The 13,429-nt window shown below is 37.9% G+C and overlaps 1 protein-coding gene across 11 annotated transcripts in view; it reads left to right on the forward strand.

Annotated features, from left to right (window-relative positions):
• DLG2 (discs large MAGUK scaffold protein 2) overlaps positions 1-13,429 on the forward strand; it is a 1,173,098-nt gene that overhangs the window by 460,413 nt on the left and 699,256 nt on the right. For 4 of the 11 annotated variants that reach the window (XM_054725748.1, XM_054725749.1, XM_028128536.2 and 1 more), the window contains exon 1: positions 8,454-8,558. The exons of the other annotated variants lie outside the window; for them this stretch is intronic. In XM_054725748.1, the coding sequence (XP_054581723.1) occupies positions 8,454-8,558 (105 nt within the window). Of the gene's footprint in view, positions 1-8,453; positions 8,559-13,429 lie in introns of those variants that run through there. 11 annotated transcript variants of the gene reach the window in all.

Here is a 13,429-nt window from a genome sequence, read left to right on the forward strand (position 1 = left end):
GTCCCATAGTCTTGTCTCTCTTAACTAGGAGAACATGTGTGAGATATGAGTTTTGGAAAAATAAGAAACATGCACAAATTCACTATAGATCTTTGAAAATACAGGCTAACCTGGTGAATATGCTAACATGTGTTTTTGAAGTTTTAATAAACTCTTATCTGTTCTAGATAAAATAGTAACTTCAAGCAAACACTGAAAGAGTCGATGTTTTTCCAGCCACTGTGCTGGTGCTGACTGTACATTTGCTTTTCCTCCTGAAACTATAGTTTTGTGGGGGAAACCAGCAATAAAAAGGAGATAAATAAAGATATTTCAAACTACGATGGCAACTATGAAGGAAACAAACAGGGTTCAGGAAAAAAGAATGTTAGGAAGGACACATACTTAGACTAGAGTGTGGGGGTAGTCAGGAAGGGTGAATCTGAAATTACCTCAATATTTACTGGTCACTTGTCAAGTATATGCTGGGCCAAGAACTGGAAGATATAAATTTATCTTAGATATTGATTTTTGCTCTGTTATGTAATTCTTACTTATTGGATATATTAATAAAGTAAAATTAAATAGAATACTTTCATAAACACTAATAATGGTGCTGATTATGTGTCAGGCTCCGCTCTAATGTTTTACAAATATTAATTCACGTTTAATCTTCAGTGGAGAGAAGTATTGTTATAATCTCCATTTTACAGATAAACTGAAGCAAAGAGAAACTAAAGTGCTTGTCCACTGTCACATGCCTAGTAAGTGGTGAAGCAAGTTCCATTAGCCTCTGTGGAACTATTCCTCTATCTGTAAATTGGGAATCGTACCTTCATGGGGGTGAGAGGTGTACTGCATGGGAAAGTAGTTTTTTATGAAGTAAAAGAGTAGATTGTTATCCTTATAAATTTAATACCAATTATAATGTCACTGTTACAGTGATGAAGGCTCTGAACTTTAAATGCAGCGGGGAAGCCAGATAGTCTAAGATGGCAGACCCTATCCTCAAGAGAGTTTACTGTCTCTCCTTTTCACTTTTTTTTTTTTACTTTAAATCATTTTTTATTTTTTAGTTACAGTTGACATACAATATTATATTAGTTCCAGGTATACAACCCAGTGATTAGGCATTAGATAACTTACTAAGTGACCATTCCATTAAATCTTGTACCCATCTGGCATCATACATAGTTATTGGAATATTATTGACTATATTCCCTATGCTGTACTTTATATCCCCATGACTATTCTGTAACTACCAATTTGTGCTTCTCAGAGAAATTTTACCACCATATATGACATAATTCAAAATTATCTTAGCAAAATTAAATTTTGCTCAATTTAATGTTCTGCCTGTAAGTGTTCACTTTGAGAGGAAAATGGGATTATTGAGGATTAAAATATAGTAGATCACTGAATTATAGTTCTAAAAGACACGAGAGTTGGATGGTTAAGTCTAATCTCTTCATTTTATAGATGAGTAATTGAAGCTTGTCAAAGCAAATGACTAGGGGACAAGAATCATAACTAACTGTAAGACCCCCTGGATATGAAATCCTGGCCCTTTCCTCTGGCTAAATTCATCCATTTCCTTTGCTTCCCTTCCTACTTGAAAGTCAGTGCTTTTTAATCCTCTCCCCACCTATAGGAGATGGATTGAACTACAAGATTATAGCATTAAATGAGGAGAGGGCTTGTCACTTTGGATAAAACCCAGGAGAATGAGACTGCTCGATAGCTTTTCTAAGAACTTTTTAAAGAAATTTTAAAAAGTTTCATACCTGGCCGGTGTAGCTCAATGATTGAGCATGGACCTCTGAACCAGGTCTCTGTTCAATTCCAGGTCTGGACACATGCCTGGGTTGCGGGGTTTGATCCCCAGTAGGGGGCATGCAGAAGGCAGCCAATCGATTCTCATCATTGATGTTTCTTTCTCTCTCTCCCTCTCCCTTCTCTGAAATCAATAAAAATATATTTTGAAAAGTTTCAATGAGATATAATTAATATTCAATGAACCACAGATGTTTAAGATGTACATGTGATAAGTTTTAACATATGAAACTATTCATTCAAAATAATGAATATACTCATCTTTCTCAAAAGTTTCTGCATGTCCCTTTGTAATCCCTCCTAGCAACCCTCTCCCCTACCCTTCTTTCTTCCCCATTTCTAGGTTCTCCTTTCTGTCACTATAGATTATTTTACATTTTCTAGAATATTCTATAACTGGGATCACACAGTGTGTACTCTTTCTGTCTGTCTTCACCCAGCACGATTATTTTGAGATTCATCCATGTGTTGTATTAATAGTTCATTCCTTTTTAGAGCTGAAAGTATTCCTCTAAATGAATCTGTCACAATTTGTTGACCTGCTCACCTGTTGATAGTGTTCCAAATTGATATTACACATAAATCTTGTGTACAAATCTTTGAATGGACATTTTTATTCATTTCTCTTAGGTAAACACTAAGGATAAGAATGGCTATATCACATTATAGTTGTTTCACTCTTTAATAAATGAGTGAACTGTTTTTCAAGAGGTTGTATCATTTATATTCCCACCAGCAGTGTATGGGAGTTCCCATCTTCCCCATCTTCATTAACTCTTGGTATGGTCAATCTTTTTTTTTTTTTCATATTAGCCATTCTAATCAATGTATAGCAGTATCTTGTAATTTTAGTTTTCAGTACTCTAATAAATCATGATGTTAGTCATCATCTCATTGGTGAAGTGTCTGTTAAAATGTTTTGCTTATTTCTAATGGGATTGATTGTTTCCTTATTGCTGAATTTTGAGAGTTCTTCATATATATTTTAGAAATAAGTCCTTCATGAAATACATGGTTTCCAAGTTTTGCTTTCATTCTATGGCTTTTCATTCTCTTAACGTTTTTAAAAGAACAGAAATTTTTAACTTTGAGAATGTATAGTATATTATCCAGCATCCTGTGTTATTTTATGTCCAGTTTGTTCTTTTGTGGTTGTGCGTTTTTGTTGTATCTAACATCACAAAAATTTCCTCCTATGTATTTCTTCTTTTTTTCTCATTAGTCTTGCTAGAAGGTTATCAACTCCAATGATAATCTCAAAGAACTAGCTATTCATTTCACTTATTTTCCCTATTTTCTATAACTTTAATTATGAATTTTTCTATTTCTCCTTGTTGCATTGGTTTCTCCAGGAAACCAACTCTATCTCTTTAATTCAGCAAGTTCACTGGGGTCCAGCTGGATTCCCCTTCTGGCAATGTGCCTGGACATTCAAGGTGGAAAATGGGGCAATCATAGGGACTTTCCAGAGTATACTGCTCTTTGAAATTCATGTATTTTGTTCAGCCTTTTGTTTGTTTCAGATAGGAGTGTCAGGCTAAGCCCTGTTACTCCATTTCTACTGGAAGTACAATTGTAAGGAAGTTATATTGAAACCAGTCACCTGCAGAACGCATTCAAAGGCAGACGTGTCTTGGCCTGGCATTACTCCTTTTACACATTCTGAGGCTTGAATCTAATTTAGAGCATGGCGATATTATTAGACATGACAGACATATAGCCTAATGACTGAGTGTTTAATAGAAAAATAGTAGCCATTACATATCAGGCATTGTGCTAACAAGAAGAAAATATGAACAATGTACTTTGTGGGCAGGACAAATGCATATTGAATGGTATGTTAAACACTGAGCCAAAGTGAACTAAGTTAAATATTTGATCAGATGAGATTCATTGTGGACTGCACTTGAATGTGAAGGTAATAGATTTTGGAACTTATAAAGTGATTGGGCATGAGTACAACCATATGTACTTAATAAAAACTATATAATTATTTAACTAAGCAATGTGACCTAAATGATTAGGCCACCTAAAACCTACAAAAGCATATCAAGTGTACCTATTTTAAAAGTAGGGATAAATATATGGAATTTTCCACCTCATAAGGTTTATTTTAAGAATAGTTTCACTGAATTTAGGCACATCGATGTTCTACAAATTGGTTAAAGCTAAATCTGGTTAACAGTAGGAATAGGCAGTTACATTTTACTCAAGGATAGTCTTTGCCCCTGTATAAATCCGAGTAGCAAGCTGTCTTGCTCTTGTGTTCCTTCCAAACCTACTAGTAATGACCTCTACTTTCCTACTCTGTGCCTATGGCCTATCTTTCTTTCCTCAGGAATGTCCCCTACCTATCTATGCATGTCCAAATTTAACCCACACTTCAAGCTCTAACCAAGTGCAAAATCTTCCTTAAGGCTGCCCTAATTTTCTCAATGGGGGTATGTTTTTTTTTCTTTTTTATTGTTTTGAGTCTATACCAACTCTTTTATGGAACTTACCCTTTCTTAACTTGTCTTTTTATTATTGGCTAGAGGCCGGAGCATGAAATTCGTGCACTGGGTGGGAGGAGCAGGTGCACGAATTTCATGCACCAGCCTCTAGCCAATAATAAAAAGGCAAGTTAAGAAAGGGTAAGTTCAGCCTGGCCTGCACCCTCTCGCAATCCGGGATCCCTTGGGGGATGTCCAAATGCTGGGTTAGGCCCTATCCCACAGGGATTCCTGCCTGCCTGATCGCCCCTAACCACTCACCTGCCTGCCTGATCACCCATAACAACTCGTCTGCCTGCCTGATCACCCCTTAACCACTCGCCTGCCTGCCTGATCGCCCCTAACTGCCTCTGCCTTGTCCCCCGCCTCCGCAGCTTCATCCGGAAGGATATCCATAATGACATCCAGAAGGTCATTCGGCTGTCTGATCTAATTAGCATATTATGCTTTTATTATTATAGACTAGAGGCCTGGTGCATGAAATTCATGCACTGGGGGGGTGGTGTCCCTCAGCCCAGCCTGCACCCTCTCCAATCTGGGACATCCCTCTCACAATTCAGGACTGCTGGCTCCCAACTGCTCGCCTGTCTGCCTTCCTGATTGCCCCTAACCGCTTCTGCCTGCCAGCTTCATCACCCCTTAACTACTCCCCTGACAGCCTGATTGATGCCTAACTGCTCCTCTGCCAGTCTGATTGCCCCTAACTGCCCTCCCCTGCAGGCCTGGTCCCTCCTAACTGCTCTTCCCTGCAGGCCTGGGTCCCCCCCAACTGCCCTTCCCTGCAGGCCCAGTCGCCCCCAACTTCCCTCCTCTGCTGGCCTGTTCACCCCTAACTGCCCTCCCCTGCAAGCTTGATCACCCCCAACTGCCCTCCCTTGCAGGCCTGGTCCCTCCCAACTGCCCTCCCCTGCTGGCCATCTTGTGGCAGCCATCTTGTGTCCACATGGGAGCAGGATCTTTGACCACATGGGGGCAGCCATCTTTTGTGTTAGAGTGATGGTCAATTTGCATATTACTCTTTTATTAGATAGGATAGAGGCCTGATTCCCGGGGCGGGGGGGGGGGGGCGTGGCTGGTTTGCCCTGAAGGGTGTCCCTGATCAGGGTGGGGGTTCCCTTGGGGTGTGGAGCGGCCTGGGCAAGGGGCCTGTGGTGGTTTGCAGGCTGGCCACGCACCTCCAGCGACCCAAGTGGAGGCCCTGGTATCTGGGATTTATTTATCTTCTATAATTGAAACTTTGTAGCCTTGAGTGGAGGCCAGGCCCTGCCAGGAAGTTTGGCTTCTTCCATCGCTGGGGAAACCCAAGCCTCCTGCTTGCTCCATGGTTGGCAGCCATCTTGGTTGGGTTAATTTGCATACTCACTCCTGATTGGCTGGTGGGCGTGACTTGTGGGTGTAGCGGACTAATGGTTAATTTGCATGTTTCTCTTGTATTAGTGTAGATGCCCAGGTATCATCTCTCTCTCTCTCTCTCTTTTTTTTTTTTATGGTGATTTATTTATTTATGTTTCATTTTTTCTTTTTTATTGTTTAAAGTATTACATATATTAGTACATATATCTCCTTTTTTTCCCCCATTGACCTTCCCCCAGCCTCCCATACCCCCTGTCACATGCCTCATTCCACCCCCACCCCCAGTGTCTTGTGTCCATTGGTGTGCTTATATGCATGCATACAAGTCCTTTGGTTGATCTATTTCCCTCCCTCCCCAACACTCCCCAGCCTTCCCGCTATAATTTGACAGTCTGTTTGGTGCTTTTCTGCCTCTGTATCTATCTTGATGGTTAATTTTCATGTTTCTCTTTTATTAGTGTAGATGTCCAGGTATCATCTCTTCAATTAGACTTTAAACATCTTAAAGACAGAATCAACATTTAGTATATCTATTTACCCCTAGTACAATCAAATAGTATAGCACATGGGAGATGCTTGATAGGTTTTGGGATTAATGAATAAATGAATGCATACATGATTCCAAGGGCAATTCGTTTTCATCCTCACCCAATTATATGTTTTTATTCCTTTTTGAGAGAGAGAGAGAGAGAGAGAGAGAGAGAGAGAGAGAGAGAGAGAGAGAGAGAGAGAGAGAAAGCGAAAGCCAAGGCTCAAAGGCAATTTTTATGTAGAGTTTCTACATGCAGAGACTGGATTCTCTATCCCTTTCCCAAAAGATAAGGAAAGGAGGATCTTTTAGGAGATGCTGCTTAAATAAGACTAATAGGACCTAATGGACAAGAGGTAGAAGAAGACGAAGACATGACAAAAGACCCAGAGGTTGGGGTCTAGAATACTGATGAACATTTGCTCAAATAATTTTTAAAAAGCATTGGCTAGAATTGTGGAGGATAACTTAGAAAACAACTTTTTATTTTCCTGTTGTGCTGAGAAATACAGCACATTTACTAGTGAAGGAATATTTTCTGGAAGTTGTGAACTGGCTGGTTGACAGTGCATGAGAAAGAAGCATGTGGCTGGGGCAGATGGGCAAGTGTAAGGGCAGGAATGAAGGCAGAGGAGGAACTGTGGGTGTGATCTGAACAGAACACCATGAATGAGAAAAAGAAAAGATTCATTGAAGTTATACTGAAAAACAAACTGTCTAATGGCAATAGCCTTCTGGTGTGTACTCATGAAATATTAAGGAAAAACAATCTCCTTATACATTAGCCCAGGTAGAAATTTTGAAATATCAATTCTACTTACAACTCTTTAGATTCAAAGTTGAAAGTAATTGTGATGAGAGGGAAAATTTGCTGGTATCAGCCTTTGAGACTTTTACACCAAAAGGTCATTAGTAGGAACTAATCCACCATCACCAGGGTACAGAGGTAGAAAAACTAGGTAACCCAAATCATGCAGCTCTTCTAAAAATAATACAGCAAAAATTCTTCATTTATGTTATCAAACTGTTTTCTATAGTGCGTACCTTGTTTTATACTCCTTGGATTTTCTAGGTCAATTAAAAGCACAATTTATTCATTATGCTATATATTGCTCTCAATTTACCCCTTACCTCTAGAAGTGCTTGAATAAATATATCCATTGCTGGCTATTTGACTAACCCTGAGAGTGTAGGTTGATTTGGAACTTCCAAGTGCTCTGCATCTTATAAAACTTCATTACCCCTACCCCAACAACCCAAAAGAGATTGTAGGGGCTAGTGGAACCTCACCTCACTTTGTGGTCTTCTAACTTAGGTGAAGGAACACTCAAAATATGATGCTATATTCTGTTGTTCAGAATGTATTAACTATGTTTACTAGGTTTTTGTTGTTAAAATATGCAAGGCATTTTTTTTAATTAAAACATTTTAATTATGCTCAGGCCACTCTTCGGCCTCAAGAATATTTAAATGCTCATTTCTCCTGGTATTATTTGTGTAAATTCTACCTAGAACAAGAAATAAGGTTACTCTTGTCTAATACATAAGATACCAGGAAGGTCTTCTAATTTCTCTTAAGTTTTAAGATAAATAATGGACTGCATTTTATACTCATGAGCCTTCTGGCTAGTCTTTAGAGATACTCATGGGTAAATACTTTGTCATTAATAGTTAATAAAAGCAGTAACACTCTGTAGCTGAAAAATGTATCACATCTAGATCTTAACTAAACTGAGTGGAGAGTTGGCCATACTCAATGACAGTGTAAGAATGCATGTATATAATTGTGTTTCTCACACAGCACACAAGCATAGACACCTGCATATGTACCTATATGTGTGTATGTAACACACTGCCTTCAATTTTACTACTTTGCACAAGCTACTCAAATGCTACCTCCGTGACCTGCCACCCAAATCTTCTGGCGGAAATACTTTTTCACATCTCTCTCCCTCCCACTTCTCTCCCCCCACACACTTATGGTATGTGCAGTTTTGCCAGACCCATGTAAAGACAGGGAAATGCTGATGGGATTGCTTTTCACAAGTGTGGGAACACAAATCCTTCCCAATGAAAACATCTGTCTCTGTTCAAGTCATGCCCAGTTAGCCCCCAAAAGAAATGTTCTGATTAACTTTTTTTTTAAGTCTTAAGATAGCAGTTTGTGTAGCAGATCTAATTAAGAAGTTTATGTAACAGATCTGCAGGGTTTTTTCCGTCTTCAATCGGGTTCTTTGAGCTCAGTTTGAGTGTTACTAGCTTTCACCATGCAACGGCCAAGTGCTTCCCGGGCTGAAAATTATCAGCTTTTGTGGGATACTATTGCTTCCTTAAAACAATGCGAGCAAGCCATGCAACACGCATTCATTCCGGTAAGAAAAATTTTCTTTTCATTTTCCTAGGGATTTAAAATTATTTTTCTTTGTGTTTTTTTTTTCTTTTATAGCTAGAGATAAATGGCATGTAGTCTATGCATTTAAAGATGTGGTATCTTTTCTGTGGTTCTTGTTTGGGCTGAATATATGTCTGTTGTTGTTTTTCTCTGTATGAAATCTGAATTCTTAATATGGTCTAACATTGATCAGTGAAATAGAGTAAAAAGTGGTCAAGCAAATTCATTCCACTGAAGATAGTAGTTTCTAATAGTAACATGTATTTTAAAAAGTGCATAAGACTGATATTTCTCATATTAGAATTTAAAACAGCTTTCAGTGTATATTTCCTGGTTGGTTCCTTCAAAACTATTTAGAATGACTTGACTATTTTGCAGATAGATCAAGAAGCCAAAAGTTAGTTCTTACATTTCAGTTCTTTGCTTATCCAGATAAAATCCACCATAAACCCTCTCTTAAAAACTGTGGTTGTTCCTAAGTAGTGCGGCACTACTTAGGGATTTGTAACAATGGCGGATAGAAGTGTATGGATACATAAAGTGAATTAATAAGTCAGTGTTGTTATGTTTTATATTGCAGAAATAATGTTTGTGCTTATAATTATCCAACCAGAGGAACCAAGCTGGGTACACTTGATAGGTTTAGATGAGGTAAATAGGACTTGGAAGAAGAATATTAATTTTTTTCAATTAGATATATTTTAGAGGATTAAGACAATCTAAGAGGTATAAGAAAGAGAAACTATTAAAAATTAATCTCTGATAAAAATTTATGAGGAATACCTCGAGAAAAACATTACTTCTGACACAGAAACTGAAGAGATACGTTTCTGACAATAGTTAGAATAAATCTTTAAAGTTGAAGTTATTTTCAAATGACAAGTGAGATGACATATTTTTTTTCTGTAATTTAGCATCACCTAAATAGTTCAAAGACTGTGCTACATTTAAAGTTCTCATTGAATACTATTTTCTAGTTGGATCTTTGTACATTGATCTTGATTATTAAAGCTATTAAACATATAATTTTTGAAAGGACTTTGAAAAATTAATGGTGGAAAGCTCTCTAAGTCAGATTACATTATATTGATTCTACATTGAACTGGTCTCTCATGTGTATAAGTTGCTTCTCCTCTATTTTTCAAACTCTTCTTCCTTTATTTTATCAAGGAGAGTATGATTCATCTTGTGAAACTCAAGTATCTCCTCCTTCACAGAACTTTCTCTGGCCAGGCAGAGTTAATTTTCTCTCTTGTCTGTCCCTTGTGTGTACCTTTGATTTATCACTTAACAAACTTATTGCAAATGTTTTCTTCTCTGCCTCTCTAGTTATATAGTAACTTTTTGGACTGAAGAAGAAAAGGAAAGTTAGTGAAAGGAACTAACATATATTTGTTTGGTTCTTATTTTCCTATCTTGAATTTATTGAATGTAGGATGCATCTATTCCCAGTGTCTAGCACTGTGCCTGGCACCAAAAAGAATGCTTTGCGAGCATGTGAGGAATGAATGAAATCAACTGATGAAAGTCTTTAACTCCAGTATTTCCAGGTACCACATGGCAGTTTTCATCACTAGCTCTATCTATACTAACCTCAAAATTATTTCTATTTAGCTCCATCTGGAGAAAACAATAAACCTCTACTGGAGCATTGCATGGGGTGATGCTGGGAGGAGAAATGCGTTAATGCAGGGATTAGACCCTGATGGGAAAAATAGCCTTGGATTCAATTCCCATAGTCCATGGGCTACTCTTTCATCCATTTTATTGTCTGTTCCCAATTCCCCCTACGGAACACATGCACAAAGACATATTCAAGTTTTATTCACATTTGCTTCATTTTGACTGGCCTAAATCTTTTTCAAAAAATATTACAAAATTTCAATCTCTAATATTTTCAAATTGCTTCCAAGTCTTGCATTAAAGATATCATAATTTTGTGAAGATTGATTTGAGAAAACATAGTCACCATTAAAATATCACTACCAATTGAGGATAATCCTGTTTAAATTGAGCCTCAATTCATTTATTTGTCTGAATCTATAGATCTCAGAAATGGTCCCCATTTATTCTGTCTGTTATGCACTTTTTAACTCAGTGATATGTATTTATTTCATAGACACACATAGTTACACATGGGTATATGGCATTTTTGCCTAATGATACTCTTATTTAGGATATCCAAATAAGTCCTAAGAGTACATACTGTTACCATGCTGTCTTAAGCATAATATGGAAATGACAAATTATATTGACTCAATCGACTGCCTTCTTTAAAATAAACCTAGTTCTCTTTTAAAATACTTGGAAATGAATTATGTGTAGAAAGTATAGACACACATTGATGTAGCTAATCTTAGGAAAACTGACCTGAAAACTACACAAGTAGGTAAATGCTGTCAACATATCTCCTATGGGTGTGGATTCCTAATACAATATTATAATGCAGTTCCCCCTTGATGATCTAGAGACCATTTCTCCCATACACCATAAGCTACAGATCACAAATGGTTTCTCAGCATTGCAGTGCTATGGACTACTGATAAATCTGACTTAAAATCTGAGTTGTGATACAATCCCCATACAGCCTACATGTCAACTTGGTGAGAAGAAACTTAAAGCAGCTCCTATCTGGATAGTGAACTGCCCAAAGTGGTCTGTAGAAAGAAGGAAGCCAAAGTATGAAGTCCTTCAAAGTTTCAATATTTGATTTCACATAATGCATCATGCCCTATAGTGATGAAGTGGAGATCCAATTTGGATCTCAAGCAGGTTGATCTACTTGACCAAATATCTCTGAGTATAAGATAGCAACACAGAATTTCCCATATACTTAGCCTAAGTGCCAACAAACACAAGCTCCTAAATATTTATTGAGTGAAATGATGTTTAAAAAAATAGCTCTCATGAAGTCCTGTAAATTGGACCCATCATTGGAGATATAAGAGCATTTTTCTACACAGTATCTTTGACTATCAGGCAAATCAGATGTTTTTTGGTGTTTGATTGCATGAGTTGCTATGCTAAGAACAGTTCTATAATTAGTAGTTCTTTTCAAAGAGACTGGGCTGTGTTTCCATTCACTTCATTCACATTTTATTGAGTCCCTGCTATGTCCCAGGCATGGTACTAGGCACAGAATAAGGATCTGAAGGTGAACCTTAATTTCTTTGTGACACCATTTGAAAGAGAGACTGCATTACCCCTTGCCCAATGGTACCCCATTGTCTCTTGCTGTAATGTACAAAGTTGAGTTTCCTTATTTGGTCTACTGTGAATGTCATGGATCTTGCCATACATTGGGAGAGATGCGGTGACTAAATCAGGAGAACACTTGAAGAAGCCTACCTGGAATTCTGCCACAAGAAATGTTCAAATGAACACATAAATCACTCCAACGCCAGATACAGAGTGCTACGTGCCTTAAGTGAGCAGATTGCCTGGGCCCACTGGGGATTCAAGGTGAAGTTTTATCCTTTAAGACTTAACTCTCAGCCCTTTCACAAGACTTCATCACTCCTCATAACTGGATGATTTGCCTTCTCCTTCGTTATTTCAACCCTGATTAACACTTCCTGAAGAAGAGTAAAAGTAGGGAACCTGTCCAGCCAGCATGGCTCAGTGGTTGACCATCAACCTATGAACCAGGAGGTCATGGTTCAATTCCTTGACAGGGCACATGCCTGGGTTGTGGGCTCGATCCCCAGTGTGGGGCCTGCAGGAGGCAGCCAATCAATGATTCTCTCTCATCATTGCCATTTCTATCTTTCCTTCTCCATTCCTCTCTGAAATAAATAAAAAATATTTTTTAAAAAAAGAATAGGGAACATACTTACATACTACTTGAATCTATACATTCTTATTTAACTATCCCAATACCAATAGGAAATGGTCCCAATATTATTATCTTCATTTTAGAGGTTCAGTGGAGTCAAATACCTTGTTTAGGGCCTTCTGGCCCTAATTTCACTTGCCTTCACACCCACCATGGTCTTTTGTCCCTATTTCTCATGTGATATTTCTCTGCTTTGTATTATATGTAAGCATTTAGGAGGGTTCTCTTATTTGCACATGACATTGTACTTTGCCCTTACAGGGCAAAATGATGTACTTTGTCTTCTTCCTTTCTGCATCCCAAGTACAGTACCTTAAATATCATGTTTTCTAAATAAATATGTATGGGCTGCTTAATACTTAAAATGTAAAAACTTGGGCAGAAATGAGGAAGTGAAGAAATAATCCTTCCTGTGTCAAATACATCCTTGAAACCTGTCTTAGCAACAGCATCACTTCCACACAGATCCTGCCTCCAGTCCCTAGATGTCGAGTTTTGAACCATTGTAAGCTTAGGTCAGCTCTAAATAGAATTTGTTCAGTGATGAAATTCAGTTCTAGTTCATGGTGTTCCAAGTGTGTTTGTCCTTTCTGGATTCTAAATATTACTTGACTCATCATCCTCAATCATGTTGGATTCATTTCTGTATTTCATTCCTCTTGGCCTCCCTTTGCATTTCTGTCTAGTAATACCCCAGTTTTCAGTCAATTTCCTTCCGAAGAATATGAAGTAGGCTATTAATGGAATTTCTATTAGTAAAGGAATAAAGATGACACGATCTATAGAGATGTTCAACCTAATGGGGGGAAAATAACTACACCAGAAGTGACCTGGATAATTGCAACAGCCTGGAACTGCATGAACATTTGCAGATTTCTGGTAAAATGGAATGAAATTGTCGCTTTTGTTTTTGAACAAAAGGCAAGAGCTTGTTATCGTTTTATCTTCCTCTCTTAGGCACTTTGCATTTTCTTTGACTGCTGGTCTTGTGATTCCTGTGCAAAGGCATCTGGAGT

This window comes from Eptesicus fuscus, chromosome 13 (assembly GCF_027574615.1).
Source record: "Eptesicus fuscus isolate TK198812 chromosome 13, DD_ASM_mEF_20220401, whole genome shotgun sequence".
NCBI classification, from domain to species: Eukaryota; Metazoa; Chordata; class Mammalia; order Chiroptera; family Vespertilionidae; genus Eptesicus; species Eptesicus fuscus.